The 14849-nt window shown below is 41.9% G+C and overlaps 1 protein-coding gene and 1 non-coding gene across 6 annotated transcripts in view; one reads left to right on the top strand and one right to left on the bottom strand.

The window, feature by feature from the left end:
* LOC112645044 (KRAB domain-containing protein 5) overlaps positions 1-7402 on the bottom strand; it is a 46755-nt gene extending 39353 nt beyond the window's left edge. For 3 of the 5 annotated variants that reach the window (XR_003126951.3, XM_035712761.2, XM_035712763.1), the window contains exon 1: positions 6405-6925. Coding sequence is in view for 3 of the 5 variants with exons in the window: in XM_035712761.2 (XP_035568654.1) it covers positions 6405-6419 (15 nt within the window). In the remaining 2 variants the exon portion in view is untranslated. The other 2 variants (XR_007409642.1, XM_035712762.2) reach the window with 2 other exon arrangements.
* Positions 7403-14234: 6832 nt separating this feature from the next.
* On the top strand, positions 14235-14341 carry LOC112645774 (U6 spliceosomal RNA). The gene has a single exon (XR_003127243.1). It is a non-coding gene; the product is annotated as a U6 spliceosomal RNA (small nuclear RNA).
* The last annotated feature ends 508 nt before the right edge of the window (positions 14342-14849 follow it).

Genomic DNA, 14849 nt, shown 5'->3' on the forward strand with positions numbered 1-14849 from the left:
TGGCTATGGACAGATGAAAGGATAAAGAAGATGAGCTCTATATGTATGTAAGTGTACACACACACACACACACACACATATATTTTACTCTCATGAATAAAAAAAAAAAAAAACAGTGCTCATCCATCATGTTGCGCCCTCCTTTTTTTAAAAAAAAAATTTATTTATTTATTCATGAGAGACACAGGAAGAGAGGCAGAGACACAGACAGAAGGAGAAGAAGCAGGCTCCAGGCTGCGAGCTGGACCACACACTGAGCTGAAGGCGGCGCTAAACCGCTGAGCCACCCGGGCTGCCGGAGCACTGATTATTATATAAGACTGGTGAATCACTGACCTCTACCTCTCAAACTAATAATACATTATGTTAATTAAATGAATTTAAAGTTTTTTAAAAACTGAAAAAAATTCATTTGTTAAAAATAAAAAAATGGATAAAACAAAAATCAAGGAAACAAAATCCTTTCATTTCTATTTTCTTTAAACGTTTTATTTTTATATTTGAAAAAAAAAAAAAACAAGAGCAAGAGTGAGAGCAAGTGAGAGTGAGTAAGAGAGAGTACAAGCAGGGGCAGTGGGTGAGGGGAGGGAAAAGCAGACTCCTTGCTGAGCAGGGGACCAGACATGAGGCTCAATTCCAGAACCCTGTGATCATGATCCAGCTGAAGGTAAACATTCAACTGAGTAACCTAGAAACCTTCATCTATTCATTCGAAAGAAAGAAAAAGAAAGAAGAAAGAAAGAAAGAAAGAAAGAAAGAAAGAAAGAAAGAAAGAAAGAAGAAGGAAGGAAGGAAGGAAGGAAGGAAGGAAGGAAGGAAGGAAGGAAGGAAGGAAGGAAGGAAGGAAGAAAACCATCAATGTAAAATATGCTGGCAATGACTTTATAAAAAGTAAATATATGGAACGAAACTCAGATACATTTTGAGGAAAGTAGAAGAAAAATGTACGATTAATTTTCACTGAAGTAAACTTTTAGTGACAAAGTTTTTCTTAAATGTGGGAAGTTTATTAACTATCTAGTCTCTTCTTAGAAAAAACATGCCCATGTCCTATCAGAACATTTATCTAAAATAATCAGAGATGACTCCCATATACAACTAAAGAGAAAGTGAGAACGCATAAGAAAAATCACAGGAACTTCATGTTATACATGACAGTTATGAAATGATGCAATTATTGATAAGGTGACAATTGAGACTTTATAAAAGCCTGCAAGTTCTGAGTTCTAAATGTTCTAGCACCCATATGACATTATTAACAGAGGAATTCTAGGAAACAAATAGTCATTATATTATTTCAATGTTGGGATCCTGGGTGGCGCAGCGGTTTGGCGCCTGCCTTTGGCCCAGGGCGCAATCCTGGAGACCCAGGATTGAATCCCACATCGAGCTCCCGGTGCATGGAGCCTGCTTCTCCCTCTGCCTATGTCTCTGCCCCTCTCTCTCTCTCTCTCTCTCTCTATCATAAATTAAAAAATTAAAAAAATATTTCAATATTGAAGAACAGAATACATACAGTTGAACATTAATTCCTACATTAATAATATAAAGAAAAATGAACTTTTGGGACTCCTGGTAGCTCAGTGGTTGAGTCCCAGGATCAGGTCCCACATGGGGGCTCCCTGCATGGAGCCTGCTTCTCCCTCTGCCTGTGTCTCTGCCTCTCTCTGTGTGTCTCTCATGGGTAAATAAACAAAATCTTAAAAAAAAAAAAAAAAGAACTTTTGAATAAAGCATTAGATTTTCTCATTTTAGGGAGGTGCACAATTACCTAATGAAGGTACTGAATCTCATTTTGTAGCATTAAGATTAAAGTCTGCATAACATTGGAATGTATAAACCAGAATACATGTAATATCTGTCTCCAGTGTGCCCAGCCATTCTGACCCAAACCACAATATGTGTACAACTACACTGACACACTTCTGACACAAAGCAAAACAACTTACAAAGGGCTTAGCCTAGAGATCCTCAGAAACAGGGATATTTCCATAGGAAACTTCTAACAAAGGAGACGCCCTCAGATTATTCAAGCCCATCCCTTCCCAGGAAAGTCTCCTGGCCCTCACTGTGGAAGTGATGGACCATCAGTGGAGCAGAAGGAGAATCCTTAGTGAAAGTGAGAGCTTTTTTTTTTTTTTTTTTTTTTTTTTTAATTTTTATTTATTCATGATAGGCACACAGTGAGAGAGAGAGAGGCAGAGACACAGGCAGAGGGAGAAGCAGGCTCCATGCACCGGGAGCCTGACGTGGGATTTGATCCCGGATCTCCAGGATCGCGCTCTGGGCCAAAGGCAGGCGCCAAACCGCTGCGCCACCCAGGGATCCCAAGGTGAGAGCTTTTAATGTTGGATACCACATGTCCCTCTGTGAGAGGGAGACAAATAACGTTAGGCTTCTCAAACTCATTTCCATTCAAGGAGACCTATTCCAACCAGTTTAAGGTCTATATTCCACGTCACATGTGGACCTCTCCTCTGTCATCTGCCTCATTCATTCCCACCTACATGGATGGAAGACTACTGTCTCCTTTCTCTTCACATTCCACAGCTGCTTCTCTTGCTCCAAAAACGTGATCAGATCTGGCTTGGACACAATGAGGCTTGTTTATTAGAAAAAAGGAAAATGAGTATTGCTGGAGATCCTAACTTTCAATCCACTATTGTGTTAAGTAGAGAAGAAAAGACATTGTAGAATTCTAAAAAAAATGGCTTCCCAAATCATATTGCCCAACAGCCTCTTTAGAATACACAGGAGACATTTCCAATGTTCACATCCTAATCTCCACTTCCAAGTAGTAGACACAATGATAAGGAGTGGAAATATAAGTTTAAGATGTGGGGAGTCGCATTTTATGCCACTCTGTTTAGAATTACCACTCATCTACAGAAGTAATGATGTTCCCTTAGGAAGGGGAAACTAGAACTTAAGAGGACACATCATGAAGCTTTGTCTCTACATCAATAAACCCCTCCTTATTTCCCATTCTGCCTGGATCTGAATTCCAAGCATTCAAAGAGGAATCTTCTAAGACACAGTCTTTAAAGGAAGGAAGAAAACCCAGAGTGTGCTCTGGGAAACCTGGAAGGAGTCATCCTCACCCAAGAAGAGGAGGCATCTGTAGTTCTCTAACATCACATCCCTGTACAGTTCCCGCTGACTGTGATTCAGGCATCTCCACTCCTCCTGAGAGAATTCTTTTTTTTTTTTTTTTTTTTTTTTCCTGAGAGAATTCTATGGCCACATCCCTGAATGTCAGCAGTCCCTGCAATAAATACCACAGTTACCAAGGGGCCACAGGCAGAGTTGACAATGGTCCCTAAGGTGGAACAGGGTGTTAGTGTCACCAGCTAGACCCCAAGACCTGACCTTCCCTGCTCACCTACTTGTACTATCTGACATTTGTCCCACATTTTACTTAACCTCATCTTTCCACCTTAGGTTTTACTCCCGGCAAAGACCCAAAGGTCTACTCTCCTATCAAGGAATGGAAACTATCCAACTAAAATGGAAATGATGGCTGAAAGAATGAGCTTGGGCCAGCCCAGTTTGACCTTAACTCTTGACTAATAACTATGTAGATGGACCAAAGAGTAATAACCCATGGCACTTTTACCTTAGTATGAAAATCTCCACCAGGACTCCTGGGTGGCTCAGTGGTTGAGCGCCTGCCTCTGGCTCAGGGTGTGATCCCAGGTCCTGGGATAGAGTCGCACATGGGGGTCCCTGTGGGGAACCTGTTTCTCCCTCTGTCTGTGTCTCTCATGAATAAATAAATAAAATCTTTAAAAAAAAAAAAAAAGAAAAGAAAATCTCCAAAGGAGAAGCACAAACCTCATTTACATAACATACAGAGAATATATAAAAGTGTTGTTTGCAGGTACCTGTGTGACCTTATACCCAGCTATAAGAAGATGATGAAGCCCCTCTTGCTGAATTTCCATCCTAACCCTAAATAAAAGGAAACCATTCCCTCTGACTCTGAGTCTCTGCTTGGGAAGTTATCCCCTATAATCTCCTTATTGGCTGCAAATCAAATTTCCTTTGTGTCATAACCCCACCTGGTAGAGTTTCTATCAAGGACTCTATTTCAGGATTTTAAGACACTCAAACATGTTAATGATTCTTGTTTTAGTTTTAGTTTTTTTTTTTCCTCCTGAAAATACAAAGAAGTAAATAGAAGGGTAACTCTGTGACCTAAGTGTGGAAGAAAATAAAAATCTACAAGATTGATGGGGGAACAGAAAACTAGCTGAGGACAAAGAACAAGCCTGGGGCAGCACATTGACAAGTCCTTGAAACAGGAGAGGTACATTCATCTACAGACTTAACTGCCTCGATGTTCATACTTTGCTAAGGGATCTTAGCCCAACCTCCAGGACCCTGTAAGTCTACTTTAACATATAAAAATTCCTTTAGAAATTTCCTTTATCTCTAAACTCAAAGATACATCTTGGCAATCATCCTCCAAGCACATGGCCCACTGATATATATCTGAAGGGTCTCATAACTCAGGTTTTATTAGATGGTAATTAGTGACCTTTTCCCAACAATAACTAGCCCCCTCTAGGTCCTAGAAACCTTGCTTCCAAAATGCCTTAAAAAGTTCAGCTATCCTCAAACCCCTCCCAACTCCCAGGTATATAATCAGCCACCCCTCACAAGCCTGGGGCAGCAGCCCTTCCTACCCATGGGTCATGTCCCCGTGCTTTAATAAAACCACCATTTTGCACCAAAGACGTCTCAACAATTCTTTCTTGGTTGTCAACTCTGGACCTCACCTATATTCCTAAACTTTATCAAGAAGAAGGTCTCCCTTAGAACCCTCAGTCTTAGAAATCATTCTCTATACTACATGAGAGAGAGAGCCTCCATTGTCCAGTGGAAACTGATGGGAGCTACTGGTCAAGCAAGAATTCTTGAGACATTTTTGATGCAAAAACTGTTTTTATGAAAGTGCAGGGACAGGACCCCTGGGCAGAAGGACCTATACTGTCCTTGAGAGAAGCCATTGATTATATATTTTTAAATTGAGGGGCAGAAATAAAGAAGTTTCTTTTTTTAAGGTTTTATTTATTTATTCATGAGAGACAGAGAGAGAGAGAGAGAGAGAGAGAGAGAGAGAGAGAGGCAGAGACATAGGCAGAGAGAAGCAGGTTCCATGCAGGGAGCTCTATGTGGGACTCCATCCCAGGACTCCAGGATCCCCACCCCCACCCCCCACCCCCCCACCCCACCCCGCCAAGCCAAAGGCAGAAGCTCCACCACTAAACCACCCAAACATCCCTAAAGGAAGCTTCTGTAGGGTATTTTCATTTGTTAAAGAGGACTTAAGGGATCCTGGAGGTCTGGCTATTGTCAAGCTGGTTGTTTTTTGCCTCTAGCAAAGCCCTAACATTAAGGAAATTGTAAATTCCTAATAGTTTCTCATACTTTGCCAATCTTGGATATTTATCAAAGGACTGCAAGTTGAATTTCAGTTTCTCTACATTTCTTTTACCTTTGTACTCCTTATAGGCAACAACAAGCAAGAGAGACTAGAAAGAAGTTTCCACTTTACATAGGATGGGTCCTGCATATCACTCAGTAAATCTAAGATCCTTATGAATATTAAGGGAGAAAATATAAACTGAATAGGAAAGAAATCTGTCAGCACCAAACCAAGTCAAAGAAGATAACATGAGCTCTAAGGAAACCAATTGATAACAGTGCCTAAGGCGCACTAAAGGACCTATATTACTGGTATGTTCTTGTTGCCACCAAACATTAAATCAGAATATAAATTGACTTATGAGAATATAGTGCATTTATACAAACTTCAATCAGTATAGGTTCCATGTCCTGTAATATCTAGTACATTTTAAATAGAGGATCTTTTTCACAATCTAAAGAGCAAGATTACTGCCTGCTCCCCCCATCCCTTCCCAGTCCCCCCACACACACTGGAAAATTCCCCAGTTATTCTGAGCCTCATACCCATTATGTTTATTTATGCATTATCCCCCTTGGTCTACACAAAGGTGAAAAAGCATCCAGATGGGACTTGAATAAGAACTGCTTTTCTTGACTGATATTCCAACCAGACTCCATCAGCAATAAGAATGTTGGACTCAAAGACTTGCCCTGTGAATCTGTCACAAAGGGAATATTTTCAATACTTGCAGGACTTTAATTCAAAGGGACAACTGTTGATGCGCTGTTGGAAGCCATGTTGGAGAGAAGGCAGAGAAGCTCTGGGATATAGGGAAGAAGGTTCTAAAGTCATTTTTGAAAAGGTTTTAAACATCAGGTGAAAACATAAGGCAGAAAAATCAAAACTAGAGGAACCAACATTTGCAATTTCTAAATTAATGGAATTCCAGGAGGAAAACATGAAAGCCTCTGACCTCAGATGCAAGGCTTACCTGAGAACTGGCCATTTCTTCTTCTTTCACTTTGTCCTCTAGATTTCTTTCTCAGAAGAGATTCATGGAGAAATCACAGCTGCATCAGGAGAAAATGCCTTTAAAGCCACCAACAGAGCCTCTGCACCTCTAAACTGCTCGCCAGAAAGCAGGACTTTGAAACGCAGAAAAGGCCCCAAAACTTCCTAATCCTTTGCCTCAGGGGCCTTTCAGAAACTGAGTTCCTACGAGGAGACCAATCACTGACTTTTCATTCTCTCCTTTCAGGGGGCTTCCCCTCCAACAGACTACAACAAATTCAGCTACCGCCTACGAAGGGTGTGCTGCCCGGACTTGACCCTCCAGAAATCACAGTAGGGGAGACCGGTTACCTCTCCTTGGCCAAAGCTTACTCTCAACTCTCATAAAATAACTTGGAAGCCCTCATGCTTAAACCTGACCTCACTTAGAATCACCCAGAGCCGTTATTTAAAACAACACTGTCCGTTCCACCCACACCAATTGACAGAAACATAGAGGGAGGATACCAGCAAGGATCGCTCTTGAAACTCCACATAATTATCCGACTGGAAAGCAAGTGAGAGAAGTGATCTGGCAAAGGAGAGTAACTAAGGCTATGATTGTTATCCAGATTTAAATCCATGCCTTCTCCACTGATCAGAATTTCCGGCACTTTACACAGTCTGCCTCTTTCTGCTACACAGAGGGACATACTCTTACAAATGGAGCGTTCCCATATAAATGAAAATGTCTCTCACAAAAGTAAACAAACTGGGTTTCAGAGCTTTTCCTTTGTCTGCTGTTTCTTTAAAATAACAGCAGAGGGGCGCCTGGGCGGCTCAGTAGGCTGAGCATGTGACTCTTGATTTCAGCTCAGGTCCTGATCTCAGTGTCATGAGGTCAGGGTCCACTGAGGAGGGAGCCTGCTTAAGATTCTGTTGCTCCACCTCTGCTCCTCTTCCCCCTTCCTGGCTCCTGCCCACAGGCTCCTGCTTTCCTTCTCTCTCTCTCTCTCCCTCAAAACAAACGAACCAAAAAAACCACCCCCCCATACACAAGAAAACGCAAACGCAGTCTAAAATAATCTTTAAAGGGCAGCCCGAGTGGCTCAGCAGTTTAACGCTGCCTTCAGCCCAGGGTATGATCCTGGAGACCCTGGATCGAGTCCCACATCAGGCTCCCTGGATGGAGCCTGCATCTCTCTCTCTCTCTCTCTCTCTCTCTCTCTCTCTCTCTCTCTCTCACTCTCATAAATAAATAAAATCTTTAAAAAAAAAATAAAAATCTTTAAAGAGGTATATTTTTTGCTAACAAAATGTTCCCCACCCCCCGCTCCCGTCAGTAAGGAAATGTTTATTTTCATAAGTAACTGCAAAACGGTTTTCCTTTTTTTTTTTTTTTTAATTTTTTTTTATTTATTTGTGATAGTCACACACAGAGAGAGAGAGAGGCAGAGACACAGGCAGAGGGAGAAGCAGGCTCCATGCACCGGGAGCCCGACGTGGGATTCGATCCCGGGTCTCCAGGATCGCGCCCTGGGCCAAAGGCAGGCGCCAAACCGCTGCGCCACCCAGGGATCCCAAGTTTTCCAAAGTGATTTTACTTCTTACTTTCCCATCAGCAACATATGAGAATTCTAATTCCTCATATTTACACTAAAATTTGGTTTTATTCCTTTTATTTTAGGAATTCTAGAAAATATTGAGTGGTTTCTCAATGTAAAATGTGACATGGCTTACTTCAGCTATCCTGGTGACTCAAACTAAAACCTCTTAAGAGTATAAAGTCAAACAAAAATCAAATGGCTGCATTAAAACAACAGCAAGGCTTCATAGCTTAAACCAAGTATCCTTTTCCCTCTTTTCGCCAAACTTCCTCTCCCCCCTTCTTAGCCTTTGTTTTCTGTTTTCAGGAATCCAGTACCACTCTGAAAACCTGGTGAGCAAGGCTGGCAGCACAGACACCATTCCTGTTGCAACAGGCCAGATCCTATACATGCCTGCGAGACCCCTCAGCCCCAGTCACAGAGTGAGCTTCTACTTCTGGGGTCTTATCTTCCTGCATCCTCCTCTATCTAGCAAAGCTATAAAGCTACTGTTCTTCATCCCCAACACGGTCTTCAGGTCATATTTTTGCCCTAAAGCACAGAGGTCACTTTGTGACAACAGAATGAATGTGCAGGAGAGGAAACATTTTCTGTTGGGCCTTCGGGATCAAGGGGGATCAGGAGGCACCAACAAAATGGCTGCAGACCCTCCACCTTGTTGCCCCCACTTCGGAACTTTCCCATCACCAGCAGACTGCCCGAGGACATGTCATCAGGGGGAGACAGGACCTATGCAGGAAACCTGAACCATTCCTTAACCAGATCCCATATAAGGGCATGGGCAGTTATTGCCCCAGGCTGATTTCACCAGCAATATGCCCTAATACCTATCACCCTGTATGGACACACATCCCCTTACCCCTCCCTCCCTTAAAAAGCCCACTTGCCCTCCATGTGTGCGAATTCCCAGGCCCTTGACTCCCTGCTCTCTCCCTCCCCTGCGGGCCACAGAAACTTTCCAGAGAGCGCATCCCATTAAAAGCCTGTTTTGGCCAACTTTTGCCTGGCCTATTTCATTTCACGACCAATCCGATTAAATCTGACACTTTCTTCATCTGTTCTCAATTCTTTGGCCAGAATGATAATTACACAGATGTGAGGCAGACTCACAAGAGAAAAAAAAATTCTTAATTATGGGAACCCCAAACATATGAGGCTCAAGACAGGCAATTAGTGCTTATATGCATGCCACTGTCACTTAGCAGAATGTAAGGATTTAGAATTTCAAAAATGGGGAAGCATATTCACAGGAAAAAGGAAAGAGCAAATGTTTGCCAAGGAATAGGTTGCCACACCAGGCAGGTAATTCTTTATCATATAAAAAGTTAATCTCTGAGGCTCCTGGGTGGCACAGTTAAACATTTGCCTTCAGCTCAGGTCATGATTCCCTGGTCCTGGGATGGAACCACTCCCACTGCGTGTTCACATGCACATTCACTCTCAAATAACTAAATAAATGGGACGCCTGGGTGGCTCAGCAGTTGAGTACCTGCCTTTGACCCAGGGCGTGATCCTGGAGACCTGGGATCCAGTCCCACATAGGGCTCCCTGCATGAAGCCTGCTTCTCTCTGCCTATGTCTCTGCCTCTCTCTGTGTGTGTCTCTCATGAATAAACAAAATCTTGAAAAAAATAACTAAATAAAATCTTTTAAAAAAGTAATCTCAAAAAATAAAAAATAAAAAAAAAGTAATCTCTGATATCAGCTATATTACTGATAGAGTTCTCCCATCTATTTTATTCTTGGTATATAACCAACCTCACAAAACAAGGAAATCCTACCATTTGCTGCAACAGAATAATCATAGAGGATCTTGTTCACACAGAAGTTACATAGAAGTACCCCTCTAACCAATTTAGTAGTTTTTAAATTCTGGATGAACCTCTAGGCTGTGTAATCGATAAACCACACCTCTTTCTATATATCTATTGAACATGCATTGTTTCCTAGAAAGAATAGGGACAGAAGCCTTTTGCATCACCTCTCCCTGAGACACCCATACACAATCTCCAAGCAGGTCCATAACATCTGTAGCTGGCACCACAGAGTCTACAGGCAATCAAGAAGTGTTACAGATTATCAGGCTCCTCTTTTACTGATGACTGGCCTCAAATTCCTTTAAAAATCTTTGGGCCAGGCTGAATCCTTGGAGTTGGTTTCTGGACAAGACTCCACCTTCTTCGCCAGTGGCCAGCTTCCTGAGTAAAGCTCTTCTTCCTTTCCAATCAAAACTTATGTCTTGAGTATTGGCTTTTCGAGCCACTGGAAGCGAAAAATGGAGCTTTCAGTATCAAAACTATTGTGGGATTGTTGAGCCCATCCAGCAGGAAAGGATTCTTGAGATGTTTAAGGTGCAACTTAGTTTATTCAAATAGCAGGGGGATAGGATGCCCAGGTAGAAAGAGTTGCATTTTGGCTATGTGAAGCTGGTCCTTATCGCTTAACATTCAAGGAGGAGGGGACATGTAGGGAGTATTAGATCATAAATGTTTCTTCAAATTTCTACTTGAAAAACTACTTTTGCAAAATTTCTCTGGTCCTTTTCACTCAGTTCAGTATTATGGGTGAGATGTACAGGCAGTCATGAGACCCTTTAAGAATGTGCCAACCAGTATGTATTTGATCAGTATCAAAACTCTGCAGCCTATAGGTCAGCTCTCTGGGCTAAAGGTGAACATTTTTCTGTTTCATCCCTCATCATTTTACCTCTGACCAATTATCGGTTCTTAAATGTTAAGGGTTGTTGAAAGGTGAAGGGGTTCTATTGTGCAACATCTTCAAGGTGACATTGTTGTAGAGGTGTCTCTACCCATGCAATGAAATTGGGCCCTATCTGTCCCTACCTATAACTATTTCACAAGGCCACTGTTGTAAAGTCCAGAGGGGATGGGGGTGGGGGTGAATTTATTTTGAGGAATCAGTATGATTGCTTGGCTGGGAAAAGGAGTCAGGAGCTGCTTACGTATATCTCAACAACAGGAGAGAACAAAGCAAAAGGAGAACACATTAGAGTATTTTTTTCTTTAGAGTATTATTATAATGAAAAATCAGAAGAGCAATGAGAAGACCATTTAAGGTGACCATACTCCACTCTCCATGAGGAATTTAATCAATTGCTAAGTGACAATGTTGAGAGAAAGAGAGAAATCAAGAAACAGACTCTTAATGATAGAGAACACACCAATAGTTACCAGAGTGAAGGTGGGTGCGGTGAAGGGTTAAATAGGTCCTGTGAATAAAGGACTGCAATTCTTGTGATGACCACCAGGTAAGGTATAGAATTTTTTTTAACCACTGTATTATACACCTGAAACTAATAAAACACTTTATCTTAACTAACTGGAATTAAAATCTTTTTATAAAAATATTTTATTTATTCATGAGAAACACAGAGAGAGAAGCAGAGACATAGGCAGAGGGAGAAGCAGGCTCCCCATGGGGAACCCCATGTGGGACTCAATCCCTGGACCATGGGATCAAGACCTGAGCCAAAGGTAGATGCTCAACACTGAGCCACCCAGGTGCCCCTGAAATTAAAAATCTAAAGAGTCAAAATCAAAGACAAGCTCATGGCAATCCATTAAAATACTGATGTATCTATATAATAGCAATAGATAGAAGTAAAGAATATTATCTGATGCAGTTGAAATGAAGAAACCTTCCCAGATATCAGCAGACGAGAGCTAACACTTCCATAAAAACGCATACGACCATAAATTGACATTTCTTAATTATTGCTTCAGGCCTAATGTATTGAAATCATGACTCCTAGGACATTATATCAGAACAAGAATGCTTCTTAAGGGACACCTGGGTGGCTCAGCGGTTAAGCATTTGCCTTTGGCACAGGGCGTGATCTTGGAGTCCTGGTGTTGAGTCCCACATCAGGCTCCCTGCATGGAGCCTGCTTCTCTCTCCACCTAGGTCTCTGCCTCTCTCTCTGTCTCTCATGAATAAATAAATAAAATTTTTTTAAAAAGAACGCTTCTTGAGTGCTTGTAATCTGCATTTTCTTTTCTTTCTTTCTTTTTTTTTTTTTTAAAGATTTTATTTATTTATTCATGAGAAACAGAGAGAGGCAGAGACACAGGCAGAGGGAGAAGAAGCAGGCTCCTCACTGGGAGACTGATGCGGGACTTGATCACCGGACTGAGGATCACGCCCTGAGCCAAAGGCAGACAGACGCTCAACCACTGAGCCACCCAGACGTCCCTGTAATCTGTATTTTCAAGAAGGAACATACAGTGGATTTAAAATGCATAATTTTATCTATGTGTGATCATAAGATATTTTAATGATAGAATATATTGGTTTTTAATGTGTTAATACTGATGTGTACAGGAATAATGTATTATCCCGCCACCAACATTAACCTACCTTACCTTAAGAATGTGGACAACAGGGGATCCCTGGGTGGAGCAGCGGTTTAGCGCCTGCCTCTGGCCCAGGGTGTGATCCTGGAGACCTGGGATCGAGTCCCACGTCGGGCTACCGGTGCATGGAGCCTGCTTCTCCCTCTGCCTCTCTCTCTCTGTGTGTGTGATTATCATAAATAAAATTAAAAAAAAAAAAAAAGAATGTAGATAACAGGTGGTGTTTACCATGCCATTTGATAATGGTGATGTAATATCACCAGTAATCCCTTTTCTCAGTGGCCTCTGAGAATATATTTAAAAGTGTATTAAATACATTTAATACACCATTAAGTGTATCAAATAATGTGTGATTATATTTCCAACAGTTTATCTATTGTATCATTTTCTTCTCCTTTTAACTGCTGAGACATCCACATGGATATATAACATATTATATCGGGGGACCGTTGGCAGGTTAGGTAAACTCCTTCCTGATGGTGTGCTGCCTGCTATCCATTTTGTGTAGTCAGTTGGTTTGCAGGGGACATGAACTGACACAATACCTTCTCACTAGTGCATTCCCTAAACAACACCCTGCAGAGTCACAAGTTAATATAATTTCTGACGTGACACCTCAACCACTGCCCTTGTGAACAACCATCTCCCCTGGCAACCTATGCATCCTCTTGTATACCCTGTAGAGAAGATCCCCACAGAGATTACCTAAATATGTTTTTGTCTCAGTGGCTCCATCTGGACTGACCCAGGAACTCAAAGACACTCTCTGCCCATAGATCCAAATAGAAGATTGAGCCCCCTGTCATGATGGACAGCTTCCTTTGACGTGTAAATGAACTCAATATCTACATGTGGCAGTACTCGGTGTATAATAGATACCCCATAAGTGGAGAAAAGTATTCCAACACGAGGAAAGGCATGAGAAACAAAAATTACAGGAAGAAGAACTGCATGAATTCTACATGTGGAGAGAGGACACCTATTACTGGGTTACACACCTGACTCTCAGAATACAGAAAGACAAATTCTACTTGTCTTAACTTTTTAAGCATCTCCAGTTCTTCTTGATCTCAGTTTCATTCCTAGTTACAAATGTATCTGAGACAATTTTTTGTACGTTTTGTAGAGTCCTCACTGACCTCTTGAGATTAGAGGGATACAAGGACAATGGGCCACAGTATAAATTCAGACATTTAACACCCAGAAGGGTGTGAACAGAGTTGAAACATGATGACCTACATTCCCAAGGTGCAAACATAAAATATTTTTATTTATTTTTATTTTATTTTAATATTTATTTATTCATGATACACATATAGAGGCAGAGACACAGGCAGAGGGAGAAGCAGGCTCCATGTCGGGAGCCCGAGACAAGACTCGATCTTGGGACTCCAGGATCGCGCCCTGGGCCAAAGCCAGGCGCTAAACCGCTGAGCCACCCAGGGATCCCCAAATAAAATATTTTTTAAAAAAAATAGTCTTATTTGAGAGAAAGAGAGAGAGTACAAGCAGTAGGAATAGCAGAGGAAGAGAGAGAAACAGGCTCCCCACTGAGCTGGGAGCCCAGTGCAGGACTGGATCCCCAAATCCTGAGCCAAAGGCAGACACCCAATCAACTAAGCCACCCAGGCACCCAACGCTATTTTTAAAAAATATTTTATTTATTTATTTGAGGGAGGAAGGGAGATAGAGAGTGCACATGAGCAAGCACAGCAGAGGAAGCAGCAGAGGGAAAGTGAGAAACAGGCAGCCTGACAGGGGCATGGATCCCAAGACCCTGGGGTCATGATATGAGCCAAAGGAAGTGGCCACCGAGGTGCCTCAAGATAAGACCTACTAAACGCATACGTGGTGCTCGCTTCAGCGGCACATATACTAAAATTGGAACAATACAGAGAAGATTAGCATGGCCCCTGTGCAAGGATGACACGCAAATTCGTGAAGCGTTCCATATTTTTTTGCCAGGCTGCATAGCGAAGAAAATGAATAGACAGCTTATGTGCGTGTCATATTTGTGTTAATAAAACCATAAAAATACCATCAAAAAAAATAAACGCATATGTGGAGGGGGACCTGGATTGCTCAGTCAGTTAAGCATCTGTCTGTGGTTCAGGTCATGAGCTCAGGGTCCTGGGACAAAGCCCCAACTTAGGCTCCCTGCTTAGCTTCCCCCTCTCCTGCTCCCACTGCTAGTGCTCACTGTCTGTCAAAGAAATACAGAAAATCTTAAAACATATACCTGGAGAACACTTTTTGAAATGGAGGGAGGGAACTGGAGGGAACACGTAGTCGCTCCAAAGTCCAAGTCAGATGCTCATGGTGTCACCTGATGAATAAAAGTAATAGAGATGGGGACTTGGCAAATATGGTGAGTTCCTGGGACCAAGGAATTCCTACTTTTCTTCATGATTTAACTGAATTCCCTGGTGTTACTAATAAGCAATAAGATTCTGTTGGATACAGAGA

Source organism: Canis lupus, chromosome 1 (assembly GCF_003254725.2).
Source record: "Canis lupus dingo isolate Sandy chromosome 1, ASM325472v2, whole genome shotgun sequence".
Lineage (NCBI taxonomy): Eukaryota > Metazoa > Chordata > Mammalia > Carnivora > Canidae > Canis > Canis lupus.